Source organism: Littorina saxatilis, linkage group LG2 (assembly GCF_037325665.1).
Source record: "Littorina saxatilis isolate snail1 linkage group LG2, US_GU_Lsax_2.0, whole genome shotgun sequence".
Taxonomy (NCBI): domain Eukaryota; kingdom Metazoa; phylum Mollusca; class Gastropoda; order Littorinimorpha; family Littorinidae; genus Littorina; species Littorina saxatilis.
This window is the reverse complement of record NC_090246.1, coordinates 72,789,033-72,806,388: the sequence shown is the minus strand read 5'-3', so window position 1 is coordinate 72,806,388 and position 17,356 is coordinate 72,789,033. Positions and strand designations below refer to the sequence as shown.

Sequence of the window (17,356 nt, the reverse complement as noted above, 5' to 3'; positions counted from 1 at the left end):
TACTGAGTGGAATACTTTTCCAAGCTTCTTCGTTTGGTTGCAGTAATTTCGAAAACCATCCAAGTACAAAGGATTTTTGAAAGTCACCCAAGTCAATCATATTTAGGCCACCTTTACTTGTTTCTTGGCACATAACTTTTCGTTTTACCTTTTCATAGGCTTTTGTGTTTGAAAATCTTTTTTTCCAAATGAATCTGAAAAACATTGAGTTCAGTTTACATATGATCTTTTCGGGTATAATCAAAGCTTGCAAAGCATGTGTTAATTGAGGGATCAAAAGTGATTTTACAAGGCAAATCTTTCCCATTATACTGCAGTTTCTCTTAGACCACTTAATCATTGTGCTCTGAATATGAATAATTTTTTCTGTCCAGTTTTCTTCGATTTCCGAGGCTTCTAAATTATTACTAAAATATATACCAAGAATTTTGACTTTTGATTTCCATCTGAAGCCACATGGCTGCTCCTCAGAGTACTTCTGTGAACCCAACCACATGGCCTCCGATTTCAGTCTGTTCACAGCCAGTCCTGAGAACTTGGAGAAATATGACACCAATGTCAGAGCATTTTGCACATCATCAGTGCCTTTCAGAAAAAGCGTAATATCATCAGCGTACAAGATCATTTTCAATAGTCTTTCTTGATTAGTACTATTGGCTGATGGCAAGAATACCCCTTTAACTGACTGATCTGCCCTCATCTTGACTGCCAGCAGCTCTAAGGCGAGCACGAAGGCCATTGGTGAAAATGAGCAGCCTTGTCGAATTCCAGCGTTCATTTCTATAGGCTCTGACAACCACCCCATATAATTTACACAACTTACTGTTTCGTTCATGAGCGTAGTGACCCATCTAACAAAAGTGTTACCAAAATTGAAGCGTTTAAAGGCATACATTATGTATTCTTTTGATATTGTGTCGAAAGCAGCTTTGTAGTCTAGAGCTAGGAGTAGCCCTGGTTTGTTCGTTTGTTTGAGATGTGTAATTATATCATCAATCATTCTAACTGCTGTGCTACTATTTCTGCCTTTCATAAAACCAAACTGATTTTCATGAATTATTGTTCCAAGCACACTTTTTAGGCGTACTGCTAGACACTTTGCCAGTAACTTATAATCTGAGTTTAGTAAAGATATTGGTCGCCAGTTATTCAGATCATCCCTTGACAGTTGCTTCCCTTTGTGTATTAATGTTATAACTGCTCTCTTTTGGGTCGGAGACATTTGACCATTATCAAAAGCGGCGTTTAAGGAACATATAACCATTGTCTTTATCTGACACCAGAAAAATTTCATAAAACCAGTTGTTAGACCATCTCCGCCTGGTGCTGAGCCATTTTTCATTATTTTTAAAGCCTTTGTGATTTCATCTTCAGTTAAAATGCCCTCAATGCTATTTTTCTGTTCTTCGGTCAATTGTGGAACTTCTACGTCTTGTAAAAACATTTCAACATATTGTTCATCAAAGTTAATTCTTTTTTGGTATCTATTTGAATAAAAACGAGCTTGCTCTTTTACAATATCTTGTCTTTTTTTCAATACTTGTCCCTCCTCATTAGTTAGTCTATCCATTACTTTACTATTTGCTCGAGCCTTTTCTAGGTTGAGAAAATATTTAGTGTTTTTTTCCCCGTCTTCAATAAATTTTACACGTGCCCGTGCATGGGCACCTTTTGCTTCTCTAATCGCATACAATTCCATTTCTGTTTTATAGTTCTCCCGTTGATCAACTAATTCTTTGTCTGTCGGGTTAAGAGCCAAATTCTTCTCTATCTCATCTAATTCAGACTGTAACTCTGCTTTCCTTCTGTTTGATAATTTGTTCTTAGTTTTACAGTATGCCATGCACCATTCCCTTATTTTAATTTTGCAGAGTTCCCATTTTAGTTGATCATCTATTTCGGTGTTTTCATTAGCATAGTCTGTTAATAGTTTATTCATTGAGTCTACAAAAGTTTTATCGTGTAACAAACTGTCATTAAATTTCCAATATGAGGGTCCCCTCTTGATTTGAGACATGTTATAGGAGAGGGAAACGAGTCTGTGGTCAGATTGTGCAACCGAGTGAATTTCACATTCTGTTACCCTATTTAATACTGATTCTGTGGCAAAAATATAATCCAGTCTGCGGGCGATAAAAGGATTTTTCCTTGACCATGTATATTCTTTTTCTCCATGGTGAAATAATCGCCACACGTCTATTAACTCATTCTGAGCCATACAATCACGGAATGTGTCAATATCTTGTTCGTTGTGATTTTCACCACTAATAATATCTGAATCATTGTCCATCACACAATTAAAATCCCCACACACCACACTATAGACATTTTCCGGTTTACTGACCTGGTTTCTTAGCTGTTCAAAAAAGCGCTGTTTGTTCTTATGTACTGCTGGTGCATATACGTTCCAAATAAACATATCGTTATCATTAAACACAACGTGAATACCAATAATCCTTTGGCTTTTGTAAATACACTGAATTTCGCCTGCAAAGCCCTTCTTTATGAGTATCATCTGTCCCATACTATGACTAGTTTCCCCTGTATAATACAGTGCCCCTCCCCATTCTCTTTCCCACGCTGCTGCATCGTGTTCTAAGATATACGTTTCCTGAATACATATTACATCAAAATCTTTTTTCCTTAAATCACGGAAAAATGTTCTTCTTTTGATGCTGTTTCTTAATCCATGGATATTAACACTTGCTATTTTAATAGTTCCCATTTTAGCAAGAAATTATCATTGCTTAAATCGCTTTAAGAAGAAATCGAAGTCCATAGGGCGTGCCAACGATCCGTTACCAGAAGACCAACCTATCATCCCCTAGCCCCTCAAGTGATCACAGCCTCAGAGGATGTTGATGATGGGAGGTTCTGGGTGCCTGGAGTGTTCACCGTCAAGCTGTCGGCGTGGTCCTCGATGCGCGCTGACTTGGCTGGATCATCAGCACCGGACGGAGAACTGTGAGGCCGCTTCTCTCTTGGCAGTGAATGGGATCGAGGGAAGTTGATCTTAGCCTGTGTGGAGTCTGAAGCGCGTCTTCCAGAAAGTCTCCTTGGAGTAAGTGGGGAAACCGGGAGGGGGGAGGAATTGGGCGGGGGCATGGGAGTGGGAGGGGGAGGGATTGGAGAGTACTGGGTAGGAGCTGATCCTGGAGTGCTGCTGTGTGCTAGACCGCCCACGAAGGTGTAAAGTTATTAAACCGAGATCCCAATATGACTACTCAAGAAAAATACACTCAACTGAACATTCTTCCGCTACATCAGCAGTTCTTTTTAAATGCTAGTGTTTTCATGTTTAAAATGTACAACCATGAAACACCTTCATACATCCAAGACCTGTTTGAGCATCCTCCTGGTAGAGCGAGGCTTTTGAATTATACGCTACCGCTCCCACGCATTGATTTGTATAAATCTAGTTTATCCTACTGGGGATCGCTTGTGTGGAATATACTTCCAATGTACTGTAAAACATGTCAAACCCTTTCATCTTTTAAAAAAAATGTTCGAAAATATCTTTGTCAAAAATAATTCTCTCCCTACGCTTTAAAATCATAACTGTTACTGCATAACATCTTAATCATCATTTTATTAATCAATGAACCACGTTATTATAACTAGTGTTTTGTTACTTTTAACCTGATTACAAATTCTTAGTTAATTAGTTATTCGTTTGGCTGTTCAATACATGTTATATAAATATATAATTGTAATGTATAATGTCATGTATGTCTAAAGGGACAGGTTGGAAGATTAGGCATTGCCTAAAACCTTTATCCCTTTGTATTAAAGTTTTGAATCTGAATCTGAATCTGAATCTCTCTCTCTCTCTCTCTCTCTCTCTCTCTCTCTCTCTCTCTCTCTCTCTCTCTCTCTCTCTCTCTCTCTCTCTCTCTCTCTCTCTCTCTCTCTCTCTCTCTCTCTCTTTCTTACAAACTATTTAATACTATCCCAGGGGGCGACGAATACAAACGCTACTTTACAAGGTCGTTCGTTTTTCTCCAGAAAAACTGTCAAAGACTATTCTGAAGAAAAAGTTAATCGCAATAATGCTGCAGAAAACCAAGTAAACATTATGCTTCAGAAAAACTGTTATACTGCAGTAAAAAACGTTGCTTCGGCGAAAGATGACATTATGCAGAAATGCTGCAGAAAAGACAGTTTTTCTCCAGCATTTCGGTTTTTTTCCAGAATAACTGAATAATGTCATAATCCGCCAGGAGCCAGTACAAAATGCTGCAGAAAAAATGTATACAGGTTTTCTGCAGTAAAACAACAGCACCGTTTTACTGCGCAGCATTCTTGATTTCAATTTTACTGCAGTAAAATGTTTTGTTGCAGAAAAAAAACGCTGCTTCGGCAAAAAATGACATTATGTAGAAATGCTGCAGAAAAGAACTGTTTTTCTCCAGTATTTGTCTTTTCTGCAGAATAGCTGAATAAAGTCATAATCCGCCAAGGATACACTCTTGCCTCATGTTCCTCGTTCACATTACATACCCTCACCAGACACACAGACAGATCTATACATAGACATAGACACACTTACATCTCTGTCCACCCCCTTCTTCAAGATCAAATCATAACCTCTGGGTACACTGAGGGCATTGTACTGCACTTCAAGAGTTGTGCTGTCAGGCCTCAGTTCAGGATCCGAAGGGTTGTCCGGATCTTCAGTAATGGTTAACCGAAGAGTTGCATCGTCCGACTGAACTATCTGTTTCCTGTATGAGTTCTGTTGGCTTGGAGCTGAAGAAACAGAATCGAAATATAGGGCCCAGGGCCGGACTACCGGGGGGGTTATGGGGGTTGCGCAACCCCCCCCCCCCCCCCCCTAGCCTAAACATGTACCTTACTTATTTAATTTTTTTTTTATTATTGCTTATTTTATGCCGTTTCATGCAAGGAGCGACCATTTTCCTATCTCAGAATATGACCTACTCGTCAGCTTCAGGGGGCTTCGCCCCCTGACCCCCACAACGAGGGGGGTGGGATGGGTTCTAGGGTTTCCGGACCTCCCCCCCCCCCCAGCCAAAAAATAAAAATATTGAATGAGGTATGCATTTCTTTATTTTACATTGAGTTTCAATTTTTGGGGTATTAATCAGTGACAAAATCTGCTGCCTGAAACTGGTAATGATCATCCTCAGAATGCACCAGATTGCACCATTTTGCATCCTTTTTTTCAAAATTTTCCGGGGGGGCATGCCCCCGGACCCCCCTAGCAAGCTAGGCGCTTCGCGCCGTCGGCTCGGCGCTTCGCGCCTTCACACCCATATCTTCACAATATACTTTTGAAAAAACCCAGTCATAAAATGAACTGATCCGCCCCTGCCGCCAGGGGGGACATCCCCCTGGGCTACCACTGGCAACCCCCCCCCCCCCCCTCCTCTTCGCCTAGTCCGGCCCTGGGGCCTATCACGTCGGAAGAAAAGAAAGACGAGAGAGCAATAAAGGAGATTCAATCACACGCAAGGTTCAAAATAAAGTCCGTGGAGAAGGAAAAGGTTATGGTATTACATTCTCTGTCCACCCCCTTCTTCAGGGTTAAATCATAGACGGGCGCAGTGGCGAGGTGGCAAGACGTCGGCCTCCTAATCGGGAGGTCGTGAGTTCGAATCCCGGTTGCTGCCGCCTGGTGGGTTAAGAGTGGAGATTTTTCCGATCTCCCAGCAGACCTGCTAGTGACTTAACCCCCTTCGTGTGTACACGCAAGCACAAGACCAAGTGCGCACGAAAAAGATCATGTAATCCATGTCAGAGTTCGGTGGGTTATAGAAACACGAAAATACCCAGCATGCCTCCCCGAAGTCGGCGTATGCTGCCTGAATGGCGGGGTAAAAACGGTCATACACGTAAACATCCACTCGTGCTAAAAACATGAGTGAACGTGGGAGTCTAAGCCCATGAACGAAGTAGAAGAAGCAGACGGTTAAATCATAACCTCTGGGTACACTGAGGGTATTGTACTGCAATTCAAGAGTTGTCTGTCAGGCTTTAGATCAATAGGCGAAGGGTTGTTCGGATTTTCAGTAATGGTTAAAGGCACAGTAAGTCTCCCGTAAACCATCACAGATACGGTCAGGCTTTTACACACAGTACAAACACCCTTTCATTTAAACACTCACCGATTGAGAACATCCTAGGTGCCCCCTGTAAAGAGCGAACAATTTTCAAAGAATTTATTTTTGCGTGGTTTATCTTACCCCTGAGCCATCGTGAACCCGTGTGATCCAGTTTCCCTTTTTCACAATGTAGTCGTCAGTTAGTCATTTGAATGCGACTCGATGTGAGCTTATCTACAATAGCACGTTTTTATGCACGAAACAAACGGCTGTGGTTCACAAGAACTTTAGCGATGGCTTTTGACTGTTGAGATGAACGGCGATATGCATAAACCGTCGTCTGCTACGACCCTTGCGTGACCCTGCTTCCGGGCTTTTCTTTTTTCAAACTTTAACAACTTCGAATTGTACTGATCTTGTCTTGATGAAAAAAGAATTCTTTTATGATTAAAGAATGTTTGTGTAACAAGCTGTCAATTTATTATTTAGATTTTAAAAGTTAGGTCAAGCGCAAAAACGCACCACGGTCCAAAAACATTCTGATAATCATCGATCCACGGCTATGGCCAGTTTACATCGATAGAATGAGACCCGAAGGGAAGTAACTCATTTTTGACCTGAGTTCAGGATGGGTCCAAAAAGTGTTCGAGACAATCTGCAAAATTAATTCTTTAAAAATTGCTTGCTCTTTACGTAGGGCACCTAGGATGTTCCCGTTTGGTGAGCGTTCAAATGGAAGGGTGTTTGTACTGTGTGTAAAAGCCTGACAGTATCTGTGATGGTTTACGGGAGGCTTACTGTCCGGGCGTGATTTCCGGTATTGAATATTCATAACAGCCGTCCAGCACCAAAACGAGGCGCCATTGTTGTAGAGGACCAAGTCCACGAAAATAAATTCTTTGAACATTTCTCACGCTCGACAGAAAGCAGCCAGGATGTTCCCGTTCGGTGAGCGTTCAAGTATGCTTGTACTGTATGTAGACGCTCGGGGAGCTCTGTGATGGTTTACGGGAGGCTTTCTGTGCCATTAACTCAGTGAAGAGCTGAATGGATTGACTGGACCATCTGCTTTGGTTTAAACAATGTTTATTCATATTTACATGTTCAGGAAATGTACATCGACATAGGGTGAAGACAACAACAAGCCTACGGCTTATGGTGGTGTCTTCAAACACATTTACAATAAGAACATGGCAGACAAGCCCTTACACAGTAAATAAAAACAATCCGTAAATTTTACTCAAAATATTTACCAAATTTAGGAGAGAAAAGAAAAGACGAAAAGAAGGTGAGAAAACACAAAAGAAAATAAAGTAAGCACACATACACATCTAACCAGAAGAATGCGTAAAGGATAATAATCGGTGATTAAACAAATCAAGAACAAATATTTGGGGACAAGTATTCAGACCGGGGGAGGGGAGGCTTAAGGGGGAGGTAGGTAGAATAGAGAGAGAGCGAGAGAGAGAGAGAGAGAGAGAGAGAGAGAGAGAGAGAGAGAGAGAGAGAGAGAGAGAGAGAATCTGTGTTTGTTTAATTATTTCCAAACCGGCCAGTACGTCTGATCTGATGAATTCCTGAACAGTTTTAAATATATTAATATTTTCATAATGACTTTCGTTCACATCCCCTTCTAATAAAGTAACAATGTTAATAAAACGATTGTGAAGCGCATAAATGGTATCCTGGCGATCTTGCAAATAAGTTGGGCATTCAAAAAAATAGTGGTCAACTGTTTCTGCACCAGTGCCGCCTTCACATTCACTATCGTTACTTAAATGACGGATAACTAAGTAGAGGTTACATGCCGAGTCTCAGTGATTATTAAAAATAATGGTCGAAGTTGGCGGATCATGAAAAATGCGAGCTTCAGCGAGCTTTTTCATGACCGCGAACTGAGACCATTATTTTTAATAATCACTGAGACGAGGTGTGTAACCTCTTTATTCCTCCTTTCTTCAGTTATTAAAAGAAAACAGGAGTTTTTGTGCGAAAGTTTGATCGAATCCGAATCACTCAACCAGTCAACCTGCGCAGGCGATCGATTAATGCGCGGTTGTATAGTTCCGTGCAAATCATTCCATTCTGTTAACACTTCTTGTCAGTTTCCCTGTTTTAGACTAAAATCAAGTACACAGATATGCTGTTATTCTGCTGTGGCGGTAAAGGAAGATATTGTGTGTTCTGTTTATGTTTTAGTATCGCATAGGATAATGTTCTTTTGTCAAATGGGACTAGCAGACGAACTTTTGCACCCGTGTTCCAACGTTAATTACTGTATGAAGGTCAGTTTTCTGGGGAAAATATTGTATGAAACCGCTTTATGTTGTTTAAATTGATGAGATGTGTGCATTTGGTTGCGTGTGATCTGTTTATAAAATGAAATATTGTTGAAAACTGACCGTCGGATTGCAGTCAGTGTTGTCGAAGAAACTGCGTTAAAAGAAGGGGAACTACTCTTGTCGGCTAGAGTATGAGTTACTTGCCTTGGGAATTTGCTTGTGATGAACGGTTTGTGCACGGCAGATCTAGATTCAGAAAACAACCTAACTCATGGATTTTATATGGAGATTCATGTGTTCAGGCCTGTAGTTGTTAATTTAAATGCGGTATGTTTGTATTGTTTGCTCCAGAGATGTATATTTCGTACGTATAGAGCGTTCGGAACTTTTCAGTCGCAAAAGTAGTACCAAAACAGAACAGCTTCTCAACCCATTGCACTATCGAGGATTCAGGCTGTTGCTGGCTCGTTATTTGTTTGGTTGCTGGGTCATTATGGAAAAATAACTAGCTCTACAAGTTTACAGAGGTAAAGAAGCAGAGGGGGGAATAAATGATGTTTCAAATCACTAATCGTTAATCTCAGCTTACAATGTAAAATTTCTAGGTCTCGAGTCTCTCCGTAAAAGTGTGCTGGGGGAACAACATCGTCCCTGGCAAGAAAACGTTTTAGATAACTCAGTGAGTCACTTTGTTGAACATATTCTAGTAGTATATTCCAAAAGTATGTTGCAGATGGAACAAAGGATGATCGATACAATTCCGTTTTAAATGGTGGCATCTTGCGATTTAGAGGTCGTCGTCTGTGATATGGGTTTGACTCAGATACCAAAGGCGGGAGTCTTAAATTGAAATAATGGGGTGTTTTATTATTAATCATTTTATGAAACAAAATTAATTTGTGCCTTCGGCGCCTTTCTTTCAACGAGGTAAATCCAGATTCAGCATACAGTTTTGAGTGGCTAGTGCCTCGCACAGCGCCAATTATTGTTCTAATGGCGTCCAAATGTAAATTTTCAAGTTCTTCTGCTATGGCATTAGTGCAATTATCCCATAGTGTATGAGCATAATCAAACAAAGGCATTATAAAGGTCTTATAAATAATTTCCAGACTTTTCCGACTAAGCCTATATTTGAACGATCTCAAACACGCTACTAGAGGTCTGCATGTCGCAATAAAGGATTGAACATGTGCTTCCCATTTACAGTCGTTTTGCAAGACAACACCCAGATGTTTATGAGTAAATGAATCGTGCAAAATTGTGTTATCAAAATTTAAGTCATGAAAAACAGGATTTCTTTTCCTGGTGAAGTTCAATCACTCGGTCTTCACAGGGTTGAATTTGACTTTCCATTTAGCTGCCCAATCATGTATCTTAACTAAGTCAGAATTCAGAATTTCAGCACGAATGTCCTCAATTTGTAAACAAAGATACAGGCTTGTATCGTCAGCAAACAGTTTTATAATTGCTTCAATATCACAAACGATATCATTAATATAAATAACAAAGAGCAAAGGTCCAAGGACCGATCCTTGTGGGACACCAGCTTGGATTTTCAAATATGGGGACTGACTACCTTTTACCACAACAGCCTGTTTTCTATATTTTAAGTAATCAATAAACCAGTCTAACACCCCATATCTAATACCAATTCCTTCCAATTTGTGTATGAGACCTCTGTGCCACACTTTATCAAAGGCCTTCGAAACATAAAGAATATTCCTTGTGCTGCTTGACCGTTGTCTAAGGATTTGCAAATATCGTCATATAAACATATCAATTGATAAACAGTAGAATCACCTGGCATGAAGCCAGATTGATAAGGCGTTAACAAATTTTTTTTTTCAAATATTCAAAAACGTGTCTTTGAACGCATTTTTCTAAAACTTTTCCAACGCAACTGAGAAGGGATGTAGGGCGATAATTTGCACATACATTTTTATATCCTTTCTTAACAATAGGTGTAACATTGGCGGTTTTCCAAATCGATGGAAATTTACCTTCGCGTAACGAACGGTTAAATAACAGTGTAAGTGGTTCTAATATGACAGACAAACTTTCCTTCAGGAGTCTATTATGTATGCGGTCAGGGCCGACTGCTTTGTTCAGGTCTAATTTACCAATTACATCTGCGACTTCTTCATTTGTTAATACAAAGTTATCCATCGATGTTTCTACGGACGTAATAGGTGGTACATCATCAGTTTCTCCTTGAAGTGTACTCTGCTCTAAAAAGGTCTTATTAAGCAATACGGCGTTATCACAATTGTTATAAACAACTGTTCCTTCCGATAATAGCGGAGGTACTTCCAAAGAGTTCACTCCTTTCTTTGCCAGGAAGGATTTAACCAACTTCCACCAATTTTTACTTCCAAAATTTAAACTATTAGAAATTGAACTGTCGAGTTTGCGAGTTCGTATCGTATCGGTGTATTGATTACGTATTTGTCGAAATAGTGCCCAGGCTTCAGGAGTGTCAACATGTACAGCCAATGTATGAATAAACCGTTTTCTGTCTCTTAATTTCAAAATAGTTTCTGTCATCCACTGAGCATCTGAATCACGGACCGTAACAGTTTTACTTGGCATACACAACATGGCAGTGTTAATGAAGTGATCCGAGAAGAGTTGTGCAGCATGGTCAATGCGCTGGTCATTTACAAGTTCCAACCAGTTAACTTTCGAAAGCTCTAATATCAATTTTTCCTTATCCAGTTTACCATAATTCAAAATAGTGCGTTTAAAGGACGATTTGTGTTGTGTCTGTTGCTTTAAAATGACGTGCGGTACGGAGTGATCGCTGCAAACGGGCGGAATAACTTCAATCTTATCAACTATATCTACCGTATGCGTTATGATTAGGTCAAGACAGGTGGAGGTGCTTTCTGTTATTCGCGTAGGGGTTTTAACCAATTGTTGTAGGTTGTTCAGTAACAATATATCCAACAGGCGTTTAGAGGGGTTATTCAAAAAGTCACAATTAAAGTCGCCTAAAATGATAAACTTACATGGCATCGAATTTACATGTTTAATGGACTGATAAATCAGATCCCAATATTCAACAGTTGCATTAGGTGGTTTATAAAACGTACCAACTAAAAGAATATCTTGGTTTAATCCAGAGAGCTTCCAAATTTGGAACATTGAGGTCGAATCGAGGTTTGCAGTACAATCCGTTCCTAACATAGACAGCGACTCCACCGTGTGGGTCATGCGGTCTGTCTCTGCGGATCGGCAGTTGGAAACCATGCAGGGTGAGTTCTGAATCAGGAATATGATCTGAGAGCCAGATCTCCGAAAGAGTTATGACGTCATAATTTTGTATTTCAGAATTCAGTAAATCAAGTTTATTTTTCAGACTCCTCAGATGTATGTGAATTACAGATAAATTCGTTAAATTGCCTCTTTTACCAGGTCCGGTATTTGGATGGATATCTCCGGAAATCAGTAGCAACAAAATAAGAAGTATAATGTTCTGGAGTATATGCCCGTAACACTTATTTTTACTTGGTTGAGGAAAATAGGATGGTTGCGGTTTTGCATCAACATTTTTTCTCGTAGTACACACACAAGAAATGTGCATGGAAAAAGATGATGACAGCAGCTCGAAAACCTTTTTGTCCGTAAAAAAATAAAAACATATATACTAAAACAGCGTCGAAGTCATAAAAAAACAATTTTTGCGAGCACCTTGCCGATACTGAGTAAAAACAACCAACCCTGGATCTTAAGCTAACAATGTCTAATGGCATTTATAATTCAGGTTACAACTTCTTTGAAGAAGAAGAACCAGGGCTGGACATCGGGAGCTTGGCGTGGGACAAACATCAGTGAACGGGTCTCTCTCTCTAAAAAGGAATAACAGTAATAATAACTAAGCGAAAAACAGGTAAACAAAGAAGTTATAAATGTTTATATACAAAGTAGGTAAACGGAATGAATGGACATGACACAATTTTGACAATCTGCTTTCTGTACCCGTTTCAAGTTTTGCGTGAACTTGAACGTATCTACGGCAAATCAGTCTGTGCGCCGAAATGCACATGAAAAATAACAATATAATCAAGATAAAGCACGTTTGAACCGCTTTATCGCCCAGCACGACCAGCTGTTTTTGCCAAGTGGTTAAAGAATCAAGGGGCGCTTGAAAGTGCCTGTCTCGTTCAAATAAAACGTTATCAACAGTGGTTAAAGATAGTTAAGAGTCATCCGCTTTTCAGTACGTACGTATGAGAACAACGCCTTCGCTGTTTGGATACTCTGGAATGTCGATACTGATTGTGTCTGATCCACATGGGCCTGCAATAGAGCAAATTCATCGCCACATTAATTAGAACAACTGCTTGTTGACGAGACATACAGTGTTAAAAATAAAAGACACATTTTTGTTAGCTCTTGTTGTGCCTTTCTTTTTTGTTGCGTTTTGCTAATACTAGTTATTTCTCTCTACTTTCCTGTTTGATAGTTCCCTCTCATTTTCATTTTTGGTTTGCTTTTTGTGTCACCTTGTTTTCCTACATGTTTGTACCGAAGAACACTTCATATGCAAAAATGTGACATACGTCATGTCTTTGTCATGGCGAGTAAAGATCTCTTTCGTTTGAGGCATGAATAAGAACAAAATCAAGAAGGATCTTCGACAATCGGGGAACGGACCTTCTTCCCTGCATCAGTTTATATACAGGGTGACTCAAAAATAATAAAATCCAATAAAATGTTAATAACTCCAACATATGTTCAGCGAATTACTCCATATTTGGTGCACATTAGCATGAGATGTGGAATGAAAATTGGGTTTGTATTTTACGCTTTTAAAATATTTTTTTCAAATTCGGAGATTGTATCAACAGTAGGATGTTTGACACTGAGCAGGAGCCACACTTATTCGACTAGAATCCTCCTGACTCACTGTTATTGCTTTAATTGCTGTTTTAACTCGTATATTGTCTGAGGAAAGATTGTGTATGCAACGCCCTTCAGAAAAACCAACCGGTACAAATCTGGAGGGCTGAAATCGGGTAAGTGTGGCTACCACTCAGTGCCAAACCTTGTACTTTAAAGACAATCCCCGAATTTGGAATACAAATTCGGAAGAGTATGAAAGTCAGATCTGTATGCAAACAAACTTTAAACTTTGTGATCTCACCATCCCGTATATCAAGCCAATGTACAACAAATATGAAGTTATTAAGGATTTATACGCATATTAGTGGTTTGCAATGTTGCAGCACCCCTGCCGCCCCCCCCTCCCACCCCTCATCCCTCATTCCTACCGGTCCCGACAAGAGCCTCCTGACCATGTAAAACCCCTAAAACAATTGCCCCCCCCCCCCCCCCTACCTATTTCCCCCTCTGATCGCCCCCCCCCAACCCCACCCACATCCCCCGTGGAAGACACACTGAACACACGAGTTCACATCTCTAGGGCCGAATGAATCCAAAAAGGTAACTGACTTACTTGTCTGTGCCCGCACGCCTGGTGGTACAACAACAAACAGGAGGCCCAAGACAGCGGCCCGAACGGTGGTTGTGGTCAAGCTCATGATGACCGCTTCAGATGCTACCATTCCTCACAGAACAGAAAATCAGCTTAAGTGGTACTCTATATTGTACACCTGTGTTTTGTTTGCCTGTTTTTATTCAGTACCGAGCTTGTAAGACAGTGTTAATCGCACAGCGAAACGTTCTTGGTAGGGGGAGAGAGAGAGGGGGGGGGGGGGGGGTAGAGAGGGAGAGAGAGAGAGAGGGGGAGGTAGAGAGAGAGAGGGAGGGAAGGAGGGAAAGAGAGGGTAGGTGGTAGGGAGAGAGAGCAAGATGGAGAGAGAAAGAGAGAGAGAGAGAGAGAGAGAGAAAGCAAGAGAGAAAGAGAGAGAGAGAGAGAGAGAGAGAGAGAGAAAGCAAGAGAGACAGAGAGAGAGGGAGAGAGAGACGCTTGACGCTTTGACACTTTATTGTCATTAGCTAATAAAAGCCTTATAGAGGGAGAGAGAGAGAGAAAGACAGAGAGAGACAGAGAGAGAGACAGACAGACAGAGACAGAGAGAGGGAGGGGTGGAGGGAGAGAGAGAGAGAGGGTGGGCGGTGTTGTCTCCGCACTATTGTTTACGCGCGATGACACAGAGGAAACCGAAAATCAAAAGTTGGGAGTTCCATTATTAGCCCTCAGGCCCATAACAGAACTGTGAAAGGCACATCAACAAGCATGCCAATTTTTAATCGGAAACACATTATCCCATAGACATAGTGACTGTTCAAAGAAGGCATTATTGATGACAACTGCTGCCAATTCTAAATACATTCCGCAAAAAGAGAGAGAAACAGAGAGAGAGAGAGAAAGAGAGAGAGAGAGAGAGAGAGAGAGAGACGAAGAGAGAGAGAGAGAGAGAGAGAGAGAGAGAGAGAGAGAGAGAGAGAGAGAGAGAGAGAGAGAGAGACGAAGAGAGAGAGAGAGAGAGAGACAAACAGACAGATAGACAGACAGACAGAGCAAAAGACAAAGCTGACTTACTGCTTGTCTCCGTTTTTCTTTGCCAAAACCCATAGTCTTTACTTACCAGGGAAGTTGTTGATTTTGTCAATACCGACTCAGAAATACTTTTCACCTGTAGACGCTTTTCGTGTTTTCACCTCCAATAATGTCAGAAATAACTTGCTTCCTTGTTCTATTTTCACCTTGTGTCGTCAGCTACTGCACTGACACGCAATAACGACATAACCGGTTCCAGCACGTTTGCGCATATTGCTGTGCAGTATTGTAAGCATTGGGTGGCCGAGTGGTAACGCACTTGCGCTCGGAATCGAGAGGTTGCGTGTTCGGCCCTGGGTCGGGCCGCTATTTTCTCCCCCCTTTCCTAACCTAGATGGTGGGTTCAAGTGCTAGTCTTTCGGATGAGACGAAAAACCGAGGTCCCTTCGTGTATACTATATTGGGGTGTGCACGTTAAAGATCCCACGATTGACAAAAGGGTCTTTCCTGGCAAAATTGTATAGGTATAGATAAAAATGTCCATCAAATACCCGTGTGACTTGGAATAAAGGCCGCGAAAGGTGAACATTCGCCTAACAGGCTTGAGGTTTGCTGGTCGATGTGAATGCGTGATATATTGTGTAAAAAATTCCATCTCACACGGCATAAAAGCGCTTTGAACTTCGGATAAGGCGCTATATAAATAAAGAGAATTATTATTATTATAAAGAATTCCTTTCAATGGACTCATTGTCCATTTACAGGAGAGAGCTATCGTTTCAACTCGTGTGCACTATGCGGGGACATGACGAAATTTTGGTGCCTGTGACAGCAAAGTTATACTCAACACATATAATCAAGGCCCTCAAAGAAAAAGAGTCACGTTTTAGTGTGGGTTGGGATTTAGTGAGGGAGGATCCGTGGTATAATAATAATAATAATAATAATAATAATAATAATAATAATAATAATAATAATAATAATAATAATAATAATAATAATAATAATAATGGACATTTGCTATAGCGCATAATCATATATATGCTCAATGCGCTTTACATATTAATTTCTGCCGTGTGAGATGGAATTTTTTACACAATATATCACGCATTCACATCGGCCAGCAAACCTCAAGCCTATTAGGGCGAGCATTCACCTTTCACGGCCTTTATTCCAAGTCACACGGGTATTTGGTGGACATTTTTAGCTATGCCTATACAATTTTGCCAGGAAAGACCCTTTTGTCAATCGTGGGATCTTTAACGTGCACACCTCAATGTAGTGTACACGAAGGGACCTCGGTTTTTCGTCTCATCCGAAAGACTAGCACCTGAACCCACCACCTAGGTTAGGAAAGGGGGGGGAGAAAATTGCTAACGCCCTGACCCAGGGTCGAACTCGCAACCTCTCGCTTCCGAGGCAAGTGCGTTCACCATTCGGCCACCCAGACCTTATATTCAGACCTTATGGTATTCAACTACCAAAGGGAGCTAAGCTCGGTTTGAAAAATGTGCGCGAGACAGAGTGTTCTCTCTTAACGACCTTTGACACCCGCCAAACAGACTTCAAGTTTCATTTCCCCACGATGACACCTTACAATCAAACTGTGTGTTATATGGAAGAATGTACACCGTATTTTAGTTAGTATGTTTCTAATTTTTGGTGAATTTCGCACAAAGAATCCTTCATTATCATGTGTTATTGGCATGAACATTTCTCAAGTCGATTAAGAGTATTCACGACTTGCCGACATTGACATTGTAGGGGGGTCAAGTGGGCGTCGAAATAGGAAATGATCTGTAATGAGGAAAATCTTAATGAGGTCATATTCCAGCTCACGGGTCGCACATGATTATCTCCAGAAATAAGCGTCCAACGAAGGCATTGCCAACATTCTGACCCAATCTATTGGCGATTTCTGTGTCGGAGAAATAGAGTTATCTTTCCTTAGCTCTCGTTATAGGTCGAAATTGAGGTTGCGATGACCTGACCTGAAATGTACATAAACTTGGCCAACAAATTATTGCAACCATTTTCGCACGCTCAGGAAAGCGTTAAACCACAATCCATTTTAATTGAACTTTATATGAACTTTTGAATCATACACGTCAAAAGGCAAGTCGGGTTTTTTTGATATTCTTTCTTCAAAAGTACCGTTTGTTTGTTCGTAAACCTTTTTCGAGCTGTGCCTTGTAAGATAACGGGTGCAAATGTCTTTGAATACAAAATCGCAAAACTTCAGGTCGATTGCTCCGAAACTGCAATGTCACAAATTTCTTGTGAAATTCCCATAGCCAACGAGAAGTGTTGCTATTTTTTTTCGTCAGTTGATAAGAACAACCTTTTAATCATAAGTAACGTGTCATGGAGATCTCCGGTCGTGTGGGTTTTTGTTGGTCGCACCTAAACGTTAGATATCGAGACGCACACACACTAACACACACACTCACACTCACACACACACACACACACACACACACGCACGCACGCACACACACACATACAAACACGCACACATACGCACGCACGCACGCTCGCACACA

The 17,356-nt window shown here is 40.8% G+C and overlaps 1 protein-coding gene across 3 annotated transcripts in view; it reads right to left on the bottom strand.

Annotated features, from left to right (window-relative positions):
• Nucleotides 1–17,065, bottom strand: part of LOC138959678 (cadherin-99C-like) — a 49,169-nt gene extending 32,104 nt beyond the window's left edge. Inside the window, exons 1-4 of one of the 3 annotated variants that reach the window (XM_070331262.1) lie at nt 16,968–17,065; nt 13,806–13,907; nt 12,575–12,646; nt 4,550–4,749 (exon numbers count right to left, since the gene is read on the bottom strand). In XM_070331262.1, the coding sequence (XP_070187363.1) occupies nt 4,550–4,749; nt 12,575–12,646; nt 13,806–13,890 (357 nt within the window). In that variant the 5' untranslated portion in view covers nt 13,891–13,907; nt 16,968–17,065. Of the gene's footprint in view, nt 1–4,549; nt 4,750–12,574; nt 12,647–13,805; nt 13,917–14,901; nt 14,999–16,967 lie in introns of those variants that run through there. The other 2 variants (XM_070331261.1, XM_070331260.1) reach the window with 2 other exon arrangements.
• Nucleotides 17,066–17,356: the final 291 nt, after the last annotated feature.